A 12404-nucleotide genomic window follows, 5' to 3' on the forward strand; every position below is an offset into this window, starting at 1 on the left:
GTCCGACGGCGGTCGTGCAGAGGAGCGCGCGGCGTGGTCGAGGCAGCCGAGCTCGTGGGTGCGGTGCGCGGGGCGCGGTGAGGATGCGATGCTCAACGCCCACGGTTCCAACTTCCAAGGCTTCATGCATCCCGCATGCAGGGATGACTAGCCGTGGTGATCATACCAGCGCCCGCCCAGCGCGCCGACGCTGCTGCCAACTGTTTCGCGCCCCTGCTCGCCGCTGCTCAGCACCGTCGCCGTGAGGTCGACAGTCACCAGCGCGACTGAGCAGCGCCGCCGAGCAGCGCGCCAATTCGGCTCCAGATGCACGCCGACACCTCGAGCCCTCCGCGCCCCGTCACTAGCGCCAACGTTGTGCGAGCTGACTAACGCATAGTGCCGCACCACGGCGTCGCGTCGCGACCCGGTGCACGGCCCGCCTGCATGTTGCACTGAGACTTGTCTTGCACGCACTGTCATAGCATCTCCATTGTCACTTATCTACAGGATCGCTATGGTGCTGCTCGCGCTTCACTCAGACCGCCTTCTCACCAGCGACATGCTTGGCCGTCCCAATTTCCCCTTCGACCGTTTCACCTTGGCGCTCGCCCCAGCCTGTGCCGTCCACGTTGGCGCCGCGTCTGGAGCATTCAGCGCAGTGTTGTAGGTCGCGTTCTGCGGCGTCACCTCAAACTGCACCGTGGCATTGCCCTCGCGGTACGTGCTCGTCGCCGGCCCCACCGTCTTGTAGCTAGCGTCCACTGCACATTCGCCCGTAGCAATGTCCACCTGCTTCAGCGCGCGCTCGAATATCTCCAGCGACGCCAGGGGCTGGTAGAACGGCACTTCATGACCTGACTCGTAGATGCGGACAAAGGAGAACAGACCCGACTGTTTGACTTGGCCGTGCACGATCTTGTCTGACGTCGATATGTTGACGAATCCTGCCGTGTCGTAGCCGGGTGCTGCAATTTCGTCTGCAACAACCTGTCCACCAAACCAGTTGCAGTTGTAGTCCGCATCTCCATAGTACAGCATCACCTGAACACCCGCAGCGAGCAGCTTCTGGCACGCTTCAATCGTCCCAGACTCGCGATCGTCGTCGCCAGTGTTGCCAAATGCCGCAGACACCGTGCCTGAGCTCTCAGAAAAGTTCTGATACGCGCCGATCGCTTTCTGCACTTCTGGCGTGTTGAGGTAGGTAACGTAGTAAGAGTATGGAAACGGATCAGGCTGTAGGTATCGCATGTCATACTCGTCTCGCCCGCTGTAGATGTCATACATGTTCTCGACCTTGTCAAAACAGAAGTTGTCTGCGCGAGCACAAACTGCGTTCTCTCCCGTCTCGTAGCATTGTTTGGTCTGATCGTAGCAGTTGCCTGCACCGTACAGGTTGTTGTACCACTCAGCCTTGATGGACGCATTGTACGGGTCGTAGTCGTATGTGTTACCCGGAGAAACAGAAAAGTTATAGTAGGCTTGATATTGTATGAGTGGATCAAACCAACCATTGCCAATCAAGACATTCTCGAGGTCGATCTTGTGGGCTCCGGTAATGTTCTTCTTGTTCTGATCGAGGAAGTATGCTGTAAGATGTCAGCCGCAAGATCGTGTTTCACCGAGGCATACCGACCATTGAAAACAGGCGCATAGTGCCCTCCGTAGCTTTCCGTAGCAAAGTTAAAGCCTTTGCGTGAGTACTCAGGGAAGGCGCCCATGAATCCCTGCAGAGTCTTCCACATGTTTGGTGCAGCCCCCTCAGTAGTGTTTGCTGTCAAGGTCAGATCGGCCTTTGAGTATGTGCCGCACGTTCCATAGGCCTCTGCGTAGTCTGGACAAGTTGCGTTCGGAAGCTGCACAATGTACCCGCTATCATCTTTGTATCCTGGTATCGGAATTGAGTACGAAAACCCAACGTTCGTAGGTTCGTCAATGAAAAGCATGTTGCTGGCATTTGACCACGAGTAAGGGTTGTTGAACGGCTTGAGATCTGGCCCGACGCCGCAAGGTCCCAGTTCCTGGAAGAGCCCGATCATAGATGAGCTGCCGGGACCGCCATTGATCTGGAGATACCATAAGTATATGCCTACAGTAGAGCTTAAGGAGTACTCACCCAGACAGTCAAGGGCGCTTCGCTCGGGTCTTGGTTGCGCGCCTCGAAGAACCACCAAAACACATGCTGGTCTTTGCCAACATCTGCATAGCCAGAGTAGCTCTTCACGTTGGGATCGAGTTCACAAATACCGTCAGGAACTTCCTTGTAGCGCACGTTGATCCCCGCATAGCCTTCCTTGGTTGTGAGATCTGAAGGTTCCGGCACGAATTGTGCTGAAACGAAGCCGACCGCCAACAAAGGCACCGTAGCGTAAAGCTTCAGCATGGTGAAAGTTACTGCAGTCTGCCTCTTCGCGCGAATAACGAAATGACCTTGAGTCCAAGTTGCAGTCCAAGCCAAGTGCTGGAAACCTTTGCGTGATTTTGTACCGGACCAGACGCTTGATTTATACGCATCTTGAAAGAGAGCCCGTACTGCTGCCGTGTTGCGATAACCAGGTGTTTTTACCTTCCTTAAACGGCTAAGTCCACTATCATCTTCAGTCGATCCAGGACGTCATGGGCATGCTCCCGGGGCTTTCCAGAGGACGACACATTGCGGCCGTGAGGTGTTTTAAACAACCAAACCCTGTTCAGGCCGAGAAATTGTGAGCAATCTGAAAGGCGCCGACGGTGTTATTGGAGCTGCCTGGGAGATGGTAGGGTTCGCGGCTTTCAACCCAACGAAGCTGCAGGCCTACCTAGGGCTATTCCGCGCTAGCGAAAGCTTCGCCTTGAGCTTGGTGAGCTTGCGTAGCTTGACCTTACCCTTGTCATTGCCCACGGATTAGATATGCCTGTTTCCGGGAGATGCCGACAGCTGGCAATGACATCGCTTTTTGATTGTCTGACTCCCTGGATCAAGTCCAGTGCAGCGGGCTCGATAAGTATATTGGAATCAACAGTCATGATGAATACATAATGTGTAAAGGGGTATAATTCTATCATCTTTATCTGTAGCTGTGAATCTCTTGTACGGCTTCATCACCATATCCATCGTGTGCAATCATAAATCATTCGGAAAGTTCGTGCTCCATATTCCAGGTAGTCGCGATACTTTATCCTTCGCCGGCTCACAACACAGTACCAAAGCCAAAGGTTGTTTTTATGGAGCGGACATAGTACTGGCCCCAGTTGGTCTTTGTCGACTCTTCCTGGCCGACTGGGACACCCTTCCACTCCACCCTCATGACTGTGACTGCGTCGACATCGTTCTGATCAAACCAAATCGACAAAGTTGAGTAGTGGCCGGCGGGCCATTGTGCAAGTCGCCATTTCTGGACGATGTGCTTTGGCTCTTCTAGCTCTGTGTACTCTCCGCTCACGTTGCCACCAAACAGCTCAAAGGTGCCACCTGGCTTAGCACCTGTGAAGGACTTTGGCGGCGCACGAGTGAACGCAGTGATGCGTTGAGGGTCGGTGAAGGTCTGAAACAACTCCGCAGCTGTAGTACGGAACTCAGTGCTGTCGTTGATTGTGGTGACATTGACAACCGAGCCAGTGCTCGTCTTCTGAGAACTGCTCTCCGTCTTTGAAGCTGTGGACTTGTTCACGCTCGAGCTTGAGTAGACCTTCGCAGTTGGGAAACTGGACGATGGATCAGTGCCCGGCGCATGCTGGATGTTTTTGCCATGCTCAGCCATGATGGCTGGGCCAAGCTTTGCAAGGCTTTGGCGTAGCTGGGAAACGATCTTGGATCGTACGAGATCCTTGACAGGTTGTTTACTGCTGTCCTCGGCGTGGACATCTACATCAAACTGGTTTGACGTTAGCATGTGGTCCATGTGTACACAAAATCAAGACGGGTATGTGAGCGAAGGGAACATACGACATACTCGTCTTCCTCCGTGTCGTGTGCAACCTCGGGAATCGTGATAGTGCCGCTGGTCTCCTCGCCGTCTTTGTTCTTGCCTGCCGACTGAGTCAGCCGGCTGAGCAATCGGGAAGAGAGTGGGTGTACTTACCAGAGTACTCCAACTTCAGCTTGACATCAAACAGTGTGATGACCTTGCCCTTGCGCTGGCTCACATCGACGTCTCCGTCCATGCTGGCGACCTTGTCGATCTTCGCAGTGACACCATCTTGTTCGGCAGAGATTTGCGGAAGCTCGGTATCAAGGTATTCGCGTGTCCAGCCCGACACGTCCTTGTTCACCCAGTGCCAGTTGTTGGGGTTGTGGAGAACCATCGCAGAAAAGGTAGGGTGCGACCAGCACTGGTTCTGTTACTTCAATATGTTAGCTAAACGCGCCTTTCAGAGGATCGTATGCTCAATTGAAGTGATTCGAAAATATCAGAGGTGGTCTGGTGGACCGGGAAGCTGTTCCGCATGCAAAGAGTACAAGTCTTCTCAGACTGGTGCCAGCTGGTGTCTCATCCTGTAATTCGAGATAGGAGGAATAATGAACTTACCAAAGTAGATAATAAATGATTATAGGTCGAAACAAAAGCGCTGAGCCAGTACAAGTTTGAAGAGAAAGAGGTGCTTCGAAGTTATGCGAGGTTGAAATACAGAGGAGCTTCGGCAGAAACTTCCAGAACATGAGGAGCTGCCAAGGCGCATCGGTCCGACGAATAGTCCGCCCTCGAAACGACGATGCAGCTGCGATGGTTCGATCTTATCGATAGCTCTCGAATATGCCGTTCTTGTATTTGGAGATCGGACGTTCGTGATAGTTGCGTTCAAGAGCAGCTACAGTTTAGGTGATGCTGGTCACAGCGTGATCAAGACTCGCACTTTCCACATCTGTCGTCCGACCACCTTTGACCGCAGTGATTACGGTTGTTGGTATAGCAATCGCAGGCATACGAGCCTGAGGGTCTTCAGCATACCTTCTGTGAATGACGAGATTGCATATGGAAGTGACCACACCCTGCTCTTGTCAGCCAACAGATTTCGTACTGAACCCAGGAGATACTCAGTCCGTAGAGGCTACTCACCCCGCCTGGCTTTTCCCTGAAGCAGTTGGCTTTCTCGCATCCTTGCTTGTTGTATTTGCATAGCAGAGCGCAAGGGAGACAGTGATTTGGCAACCATGCTAGCGAAGGTGCAGCGAGCAGCAACGTAGTCGCCACGAATGCGAAAGACAAATGCATCTTTCGGTGTACTTCAGTCTGATGTACAACGGTGGTGTATGAAGCACAATCGAAACTGGTATCTATGGACAAACTCTGACTTGGCGCTACTCAAAAGTTTGGATGAGTGTCCTCGATTCACGGTTCGCGTCAAATTCAATATTGATGTGGAGGGGGACTTGAGATGCTGTGGTACCGAGTTTCAATTTGACCTCAGGCTATCTGGTGAATAATTCACAGCAGAGTTGTGCTGTAAAAGAAAAGAAACCCCGTCCGTCTGCTTTTACGATTCTCTGATACCGAACATGTGTGTCCACAACTCAAAGTAGCAGGCCCTGTTTATTCAAACAAGCATGTCCGATCTCCAAATCCTACGTCACCAAGACCCTGTGTTCCACTAAGCTCATGGTGTTCCCTCCGTAATCAAAACGATGTAGCGCCTCGCTCGCAGATTTCGCAACAGTCAAGTCAATCTGAGTCTCAGACGCACTCGCTTTTCCACATCGGTAGGGTTAGAACCTATTGGAGTGACCGTCAGACACAATGAAATGATCAATCAAGGTCTCCGGGTTCAACTTACTTGAATGTTGACAATCGTGCTCGCTCGTAATACGAACACCATCGACCGCAGATGGATGTCAGATCAGCGGAACTCCTGTTTTCCCGTGCACTTGAGCACCATACGTTCCAAGTTCTTCCTCGGCTTTGGCATAGGCTTGTCTAGCAGAAGGTTTTGTAACCTCTTGTTCTGCACACGCCTCATGACAAAGTTTCTGCCTTTGTACGGATTGAATGGATGCTTCTTCGACTCAGGAGTTTTGAGTGGTGATGTGGAATGCACATCAGACGCAGGCTCAGATGTCGGGAGACTGACGTTGGACTCGTGTGAAGTAACCGTATTGATCATGCGGATCGGCTCACGCCTGGTCGCTGGCTGGACAGAATGAAGAGGGAGCTGATCCAGGTTGAAGGTCAAGTCACAATCAGAGTTGATACGAGCAGAACTGTTATAATTAGAACCATACTGTACAGACTTGTCGTTTACCAACGGTCGAGGCGGGCGTGGTGGAGGAGGTCCAGGGCCGAAGAGATCAGCGAAAACGTCAACCTCCATGCCAGTAATGTCGCTGGAGTCCTTGTAAGTGTAAGAGGCTTTGCCTTGCTTGCCATCTCCGGTGAAGCCATTGCTGTGGATGTTTGCGTCAGGTCTCTGATAGCTGCGACCCTGCTGAGATCGAGAAAGTGAGCTTGTAGCGTGACTGTCGCTAGTGGGATCTCGGGCTTCACTGGTGTGGCTGTACGTCATACGATCTATGAGACGACTACGGCGCACCGTTGGGCTCGGACTACGCGGCACTTTCAACTTGTTGCGGCGGTCTCGATTGTTACGCTTGCGCTGTGTCTGCCTGGCCCGGTCGCCCTCGCGTACACTGGGTGTATGATGAGCTTGACGACTAAGCTGAGTGTTATTAGCAGACGAGATGTGACAAGGCTCTTCGTCTCGAGCGTTGCGATGAGCAGTGTGTCGACCTCCCCGACCAAAGCTTGGCGCCATCTTGACTGTATCGAGACGTGAGAGCTATTCCGGTTTCGAGGCAGCCGGGGTGCTTGACTGCGCGGTTGTGGGGTGGAGGCCTTTCAAGTGTGCTGTTGGCGCGGTTATTACTGTTATTGTCATGGTGATCCACTGTTTATATACAAACAGGGATCGACGGCAGAAAGTTGGCGCGCGACACGTAAACAATGTGTTCATAGTGAAGGCAAGCCGGCGTGATTGGTCCTACGTACGACGTGACGCCACTACTCCCTTCACCATTTGCCAATCGGTTTGGTGATCCTGGCAGGCAAGTAGTCACGTTGTAGGTAGGACCTAGAATCTGGAAGTAGCTTGAGGTGTTCGTGCAGTATGTATGCGCTTGTTCAAGGCCATTCGCCTCTATGTTTGGCCTTTGACGTGGAGGTGCCCTGGAGAGGAGAATCATTCTCCGTATTGGCGATAGCAGTCAGTGGACGATACATATTCTGCTACTAGAAGCTTGCTGGTAGATTCTGCACTCGAGTTGCTGCTTGAGTGTTCCCAATCCTGGTGGCACTAGAATTGACGAGAGCAAACTACGCAAGCAAGTGCAATCGAGTGTCAAACTCTGCCCAGGTCGTTATTGTGTGCGTGAGCAGCCGACCAGCAGCGGCTAATCGATGACGATACCGGAAAGAAGCAGGTGATTGAAGAGTGGAATATTTAGATGTAGATATGTGAGAGCAGAGTGCAAGCATTGTGTTGGGTTCAAATCTGACCAGACCTGATACCGTGTCACATACGCAAGGTCTGTTGTATTACAAGCAAAATGAGAAAACAAAAAAGACTTATCCAACAACCGTTTACAAACCCGATACCCGAGGAATTAAAGCAACCTGTCTTCACGCCGGCATGCGCCTCGAACGTCCGCCCATGTGTGATGATATCTGAGGCCGTTGAAATTGAGAAACAGGAAGAGGCCGAATGCTCACCGGAGGCGATATGGCTAGATATCGTCCATGTTGCCGGCTGCTTCGTCGTCGCCAGATTCATAGCTACCTACTGAGCTCATATCATCATCGTCATCGTCATCCTTATCAGAGTCTTCCGAGATATCTTTCGAGGCGTATTTCTGTACGTACTCTATCATGTTGATTAGCGTTTTTACCCCTTCACATTGGCCACTGCAACACACCCTTAACCTTGGCATCGTAGCTCTTCGGTTCTCGCATCAGCAGCGCAGCCGCTTCCCCGTTCAGAGGATCTGTCGGATTGGGATACCGGAGGAGCTGAGGAATGAAAACCTCGAAAATGTTGATCATATCGTACATAGGCGACCATGTCTGATTGATAACGTCAAGACAAACCGAGCCTGACCTATATGCATGTCAGCACTTGCACATATATGCCACTAGGAAGACGCGATCTCTAAGAGGGCAGTAAGTGCCGCTTACAATTCATCAATGTTTGGGTGGAAGATGCGATTTACGAACCCAATGCTCGGGCTCTTGTACGGGTACTGATCGGGCAGCTCGACGTGAATCTTCCAGAGTCCACCTTGGAAAGGTGCTATATGGTCAGCAGGTACTTGCATGGTTGTAGAGGCTGACGTACTATCCTCGGGCCCCTTGAATCTGACATAGAACTCCTGCCTGCCTTATGTCAACGATGTCGCAGTACGATGGGAACCGAGATAGGGGGCAGACAGACACTACAATATTGTCAGCAGCTTTTCCGAGGAGGGAAGGCACACCATACTGTTATCGTTGACTAGTGTGACCTCATAGTCGCTCATGAGCCTGCCATGTATCAGTTGCTCGGCTCCAAGTGCGGAGGTGCGCCTAGAACGTACATCCTGCGTCCTTGTTAGCAGCGCTCCACTCACGACGGGCTCGTAGCTTACTTCATAACCTATGTCGCCGGCGAAGAACCTACGTTAGCCTGTGTCCTGACGTAGCCTGAGTAGCATTGACCTACATCCGTCTCGATGCGCCTTTTCGGGGAACTCATGATGGCAACGTTCTCCGGTATGTGACTCCTTCCAAAGCTTCTCGTTGCGCGTGTAGGCTTGAGGATTCAAGCGTGCGATATCGTGGTTCGGTCGCGTTCTCGTAGGTATAGGTGAGCTATGATGTGCTCGCGGGGCTATGCGGGGGTTGAGAGGTACTACGTCGGTGCTTTGTTGGCAAGGTGACGTCGAAGCAGAGCCTGATGTGTGCGTGAGTAGACGTCGCTGTTCAAACTGGAATGGTGCAAGAGTCAAGGCACTGATTCAAACGCAGTGGTTGGGTCAAGCCACCGTCACGAGCACCTGTGTCGGCAAGTCGCGCTTGTACACGTCCGCTCAGTCCGGCGGCAAGTGGAGTCCTCGCCGAGTCGTCGTACGCCACAGCCATTTCATGCATTGTACTCGACGTCGAGCGCAAGCGCGCACTTGAACGTCGCCGCTACATCTTGTCCCTGAAGATTGCATCTCTAGGAAAACGTAGCAAGGGATGCATTCAACTGTCTGACATCGCCGTGACAATGGTCACGCCTTTCATCGAGCACTGTCAGACGCCTTGATCTCGGTGTATTTGCGAAAGGCTGTGTAGCTATTCAAAGCCAACTCAAACCTTTTAACACGTTCTAGACACTCGATAATGAGGGACTCCACTGAGCGGGCCTTGTGAAGTGCACAGCTCTGTGTTGCAATGAAGCCCAATCGCAGCTCGCCAACGCCGCGGCTCCTCCGTGAACGTTCCTTTTTCACATCTTGCCCCTTGACCACGTTCCTCTGCTTGGAGATAGCTTTAGTGAAGATTTCAGGCTAGTATAGCTAGGTTCACTACATAACTTATAGCAGCATAGAGTACCTATACTGTGTACTACATGTTGACGGCGTAGAAGCTGATGATTTTGCTAACCTCGGCGGCGCGTGACCGGGGCCTCGGATCTGCGGACGACCCTCCTTAGTGAGTCCTCACGAACGCAGTACCCCAGCTCCGCAACGTGGTACAGAAGCCGAGCGACGATGGCTTAGTATTGCGACGAATAGCTGATGGTTACTGCAGGCGTCGCGTCAGACCTAGTTGACTCGAGCCGAGCAGTCCAGGCATCGGTGTCCTGGCCTGACAAAGGGACTGACTGGACCGACAAAAACGTCCGAGCTCCGTCGTGAGAGAGACTTCAGCGAAGATATGTGTACACCACACCACGGCCATATATAAGACTTCAGGCGGCCCCTAAACGAAGCTCTCTTGAGACCCATCTGCCGAGACTTCACAACTCACAAAAATTTAATTTTTTCGGACCATCCCCCCTTTCTGTGCCTTGAGCTCATTGGTGGTGTCGCGTGCCACCATGAACACACTCCGGATAGCTTCGCAATTATGTCGGCCCAAATTGTCCTCGTCAGTGTCAGTTCCGACAAGGCTGGCGCCCATCATCAATACTCGCTGGAGCTCACACTCGCCTCTCGGTACAACTTTCACAACAAGAAAGCCTGTCACCATCAACACCATCCAGAGTCTATACCGTAAGAAAGAACCGATTACTGTTCTCACTGCCCACGACTTCCCAAGTGCACATATCGCCGACCATGCTGGAATGGACATCATCCTCGTTGGTGATAGTCTTGCCATGGTCGCTATGGGTATGGACGACACGAGCGAAGTGTTGCTCGATGAGATGATTCTGCACTGCAAATCAGTAGCACGAGCTACTAAAGGTGCTTTCACAGTATGTGTATATATGCTGTGCAAGATATTATGGATATACTAACATGGTCAAGGTTGGAGACCTACCGATGGGTAGCTACGAGATTTCTCCCGAGCAAGCTCTTGCTTCCGCCATCCGGGTAATCAAAGAAGGCCGTGTTAAGGCGGTCAAGCTTGAAGGCGGAAAAGATATGGCACCGACTATAGCCAAGATCACCGGAGCCGGTATCCCTGTGCTGGCTCACGTTGGCCTTACGCCCCAGCGACAGAATGCTCTGGGTGGCTTCCGCGTCCAAGGCAAGACCACCTCTTCAGCAATGAAATTCCTTGAGGATGCACTTGCGGTACAGGAGGCTGGTGCATTCGCCACAGTTATTGAAGCAGTACCCTCAGAGGTTGCTGAACTGGTGACGAAGAAGCTCAGCATTCCCACCATTGGCATCGGGGCGGGCAACGGCTGCTCAGGTCAGGTCCTAGTTCAAGTTGACATGCTCGGCAACTTTCCGCCAGGTCGTTTCCTGCCGAAGTTTGTCAAGAAGTTTGGAAATGTGTGGGAGGAATCGCTCAAGGCCATTGAGCAGTACAAGACAGAAGTGAAGAGCCGAGCTTATCCTGCCCCGGAACATACGTATCCTATGCCAAGGGAGGTTTTTGAAGACTTTGAAAAGGCCGTGAACGAAAGAGAGTGAACCTGGTTTGCATTTTTGGCCATTCTTTTGTTGCATGCTACATACCCCATGCTACGACAGTAGCGATTTGCGTTGGCTTTGGTTTGATTGGTTTTAGATGGGGGGGAGACTTGCTCTGCTGTGCTTATACATGACGTTTGATGCATATAATCGAGACATTGAATTTTTCGCCACTATCCAAATGCCGGTGACATTGCGTAGCCTACAACAAGTTCTTCATTCTGTTTGAAACACTGCCACGAGTATCAGCGTTTGTTGCACTTGCCATACGCTTGCCTTAGTAGCTTACCGTCCAGAGATTCCCTACACCTTCATCAAGCGCTGGTGCAAAGACGCTACCAACATAGCAGAACACGCTCTCATGCTCCTTGGCTCCCAGCCGTTTCCGTAAGAAGCGAACGATGGTCTCAAAGCGCTGGTTTGTCGATAGTTTGAATACCCTCTGGTTGAGATGAGGTGCTGATCCGATGGGCTGAAGGCGGACAGTGACTGCAAGAGTGTCAACACAACGACAGGCGAGTTTGGGAGTAGGTGCTGTCACGATACGCACTCTTCTCTACCCCCAGGTTCCCTGCTGTCTCGAGAGCTTTCGATGCGTCGCGTGGCAAATTTGTCAGGATGACAGACGCAGCCATAGTCAGTGGCGCTTCTGTCTTGTCATCTTCTTCTATCGCTCTCTCTGCTGGTGACTGGGACATGAAAGGCGGTAGCTACGATCCAGCGGGCGTAGATAGAGCGTACCGAGGGCGGGAGTGATGGTTCTATCAAGCGCAAATGCCAATTTCGGGCACTTATGAATGTTAATTAGGCAAAGTCCCGGGTCTCGCACGTTGTTGTGGAAGTGGTGCAATGTGAAGTCGCGCCCGCATGTAAACGCCATACCAACCAATCACGCCCCACCAGGCCCACCACGTCACCTTTTAAGATGGACAACAATCGTCAACAGTGTCAGTGATCGCATTCGATACAGCTATAGATATCTAATACGATAGTGATACATAGCCTGGCCTAAAGTGGCACGTACACACTGCGAGGGCCAAGGTCTTTCTCGCTCCTCCTCCCGACAAGGTAGTCGTCAAGCCACCATCACTCAACATCAGCTTTTCAAACGTAGCAGCCGATCAAGGATCGGCAGGAACTAGTAAAGAGAGCGTGAGGGTGGCCCTATGCATGCAATGGTATAGACAAGGACTGGCGCACTTCAGTCTCCAAAGATCAAAAATGCCGCCGAAACGAACTGAACAAACCAAACCACCAAGATGAAGATGAAAATACGCCTCGAAAATGCTGCAAGTCGCGAAAAGGCTATGAAACGGGTGGGTCGCAAAGTACACGGGCTCAGGTAGAAGGG

General features: G+C 52.0%; 7 protein-coding genes across 7 annotated transcripts; 1 reads left to right on the forward strand and 6 right to left on the reverse strand.

The window, feature by feature from the left end:
- Window positions 1-435: 435 nt before the first annotated feature.
- Window positions 436-2845, reverse strand: C7974DRAFT_392582 (carboxypeptidase S1; the record flags this gene model as incomplete). The annotated part of the gene is made up of 3 exons (XM_046141698.1): window positions 2096-2845; window positions 1616-2045; window positions 436-1568 (listed from the first exon to the last, which is right to left on the reverse strand). Coding segments are annotated over exons 1-3 (1748 nt in total), but the record flags the coding sequence as incomplete, so codon positions are not given.
- Window positions 2846-2952: 107 nt separating this feature from the next.
- C7974DRAFT_392585 (activator of Hsp90 ATPase) lies at window positions 2953-4574 on the reverse strand. The gene is made up of 4 exons (XM_046141699.1): window positions 4488-4574; window positions 4041-4302; window positions 3905-3987; window positions 2953-3833 (listed from the first exon to the last, which is right to left on the reverse strand). Exons 2-4 carry the CDS (start codon window positions 4261-4263, stop codon window positions 3150-3152), a joined length of 990 nt encoding a protein of 329 aa, XP_045998116.1. The 5' UTR covers window positions 4264-4302; window positions 4488-4574; the 3' UTR covers window positions 2953-3149.
- Window positions 4575-4685: 111 nt separating this feature from the next.
- On the reverse strand, window positions 4686-5194 carry C7974DRAFT_392587 (uncharacterized protein). Its single transcript, XM_046141700.1, has one exon. It carries the CDS (start codon window positions 5169-5171, stop codon window positions 4899-4901), a length of 273 nt encoding a protein of 90 aa, XP_045998117.1. The 5' UTR covers window positions 5172-5194; the 3' UTR covers window positions 4686-4898.
- Window positions 5195-5418: 224 nt separating this feature from the next.
- Window positions 5419-6705, reverse strand: C7974DRAFT_423707 (uncharacterized protein; the record flags this gene model as incomplete). The annotated part of the gene is made up of 2 exons (XM_046144395.1): window positions 5419-5669; window positions 5731-6705. The coding sequence occupies one exon, from the start codon at window positions 6703-6705 to the stop codon at window positions 5794-5796; it is 912 nt and encodes a 303-aa protein (XP_045998118.1). The 3' UTR covers window positions 5419-5669; window positions 5731-5793.
- Window positions 6706-7286: 581 nt separating this feature from the next.
- On the reverse strand, window positions 7287-8521 carry C7974DRAFT_392594 (putative ubiquitin conjugating enzyme Ubc8). Its single transcript, XM_046141701.1, has 4 exons — window positions 8425-8521; window positions 8121-8377; window positions 7862-8043; window positions 7287-7809 (listed from the first exon to the last, which is right to left on the reverse strand). Exons 2-4 carry the CDS (start codon window positions 8258-8260, stop codon window positions 7673-7675), a joined length of 459 nt encoding a protein of 152 aa, XP_045998119.1. The 5' UTR covers window positions 8261-8377; window positions 8425-8521; the 3' UTR covers window positions 7287-7672.
- Window positions 8522-10008: 1487 nt separating this feature from the next.
- C7974DRAFT_309040 (ketopantoate hydroxymethyltransferase-domain-containing protein) lies at window positions 10009-11053 on the forward strand (the record flags this gene model as incomplete). The annotated part of the gene is made up of 2 exons (XM_046138201.1): window positions 10009-10386; window positions 10439-11053. The coding sequence occupies 2 exons, from the start codon at window positions 10009-10011 to the stop codon at window positions 11051-11053; spliced, it is 993 nt and encodes a 330-aa protein (XP_045998120.1).
- An 86-nt stretch (window positions 11054-11139) lies between these two features.
- Window positions 11140-11889, reverse strand: C7974DRAFT_169949 (ubiquitin-like autophagy protein Apg12-domain-containing protein). The gene is made up of 3 exons (XM_046136126.1): window positions 11604-11889; window positions 11343-11542; window positions 11140-11286 (listed from the first exon to the last, which is right to left on the reverse strand). The coding sequence occupies exons 1-3, from the start codon at window positions 11749-11751 to the stop codon at window positions 11227-11229; spliced, it is 408 nt and encodes a 135-aa protein (XP_045998121.1). The 5' UTR covers window positions 11752-11889; the 3' UTR covers window positions 11140-11226.
- Window positions 11890-12404: the final 515 nt, after the last annotated feature.

Source organism: Boeremia exigua, assembly GCF_020726555.1.
Source record: "Boeremia exigua strain MPI-SDFR-AT-0100 chromosome Unknown C7974scaffold_5, whole genome shotgun sequence".
In the NCBI taxonomy this organism is placed as follows: domain Eukaryota; kingdom Fungi; phylum Ascomycota; class Dothideomycetes; order Pleosporales; family Didymellaceae; genus Boeremia; species Boeremia exigua.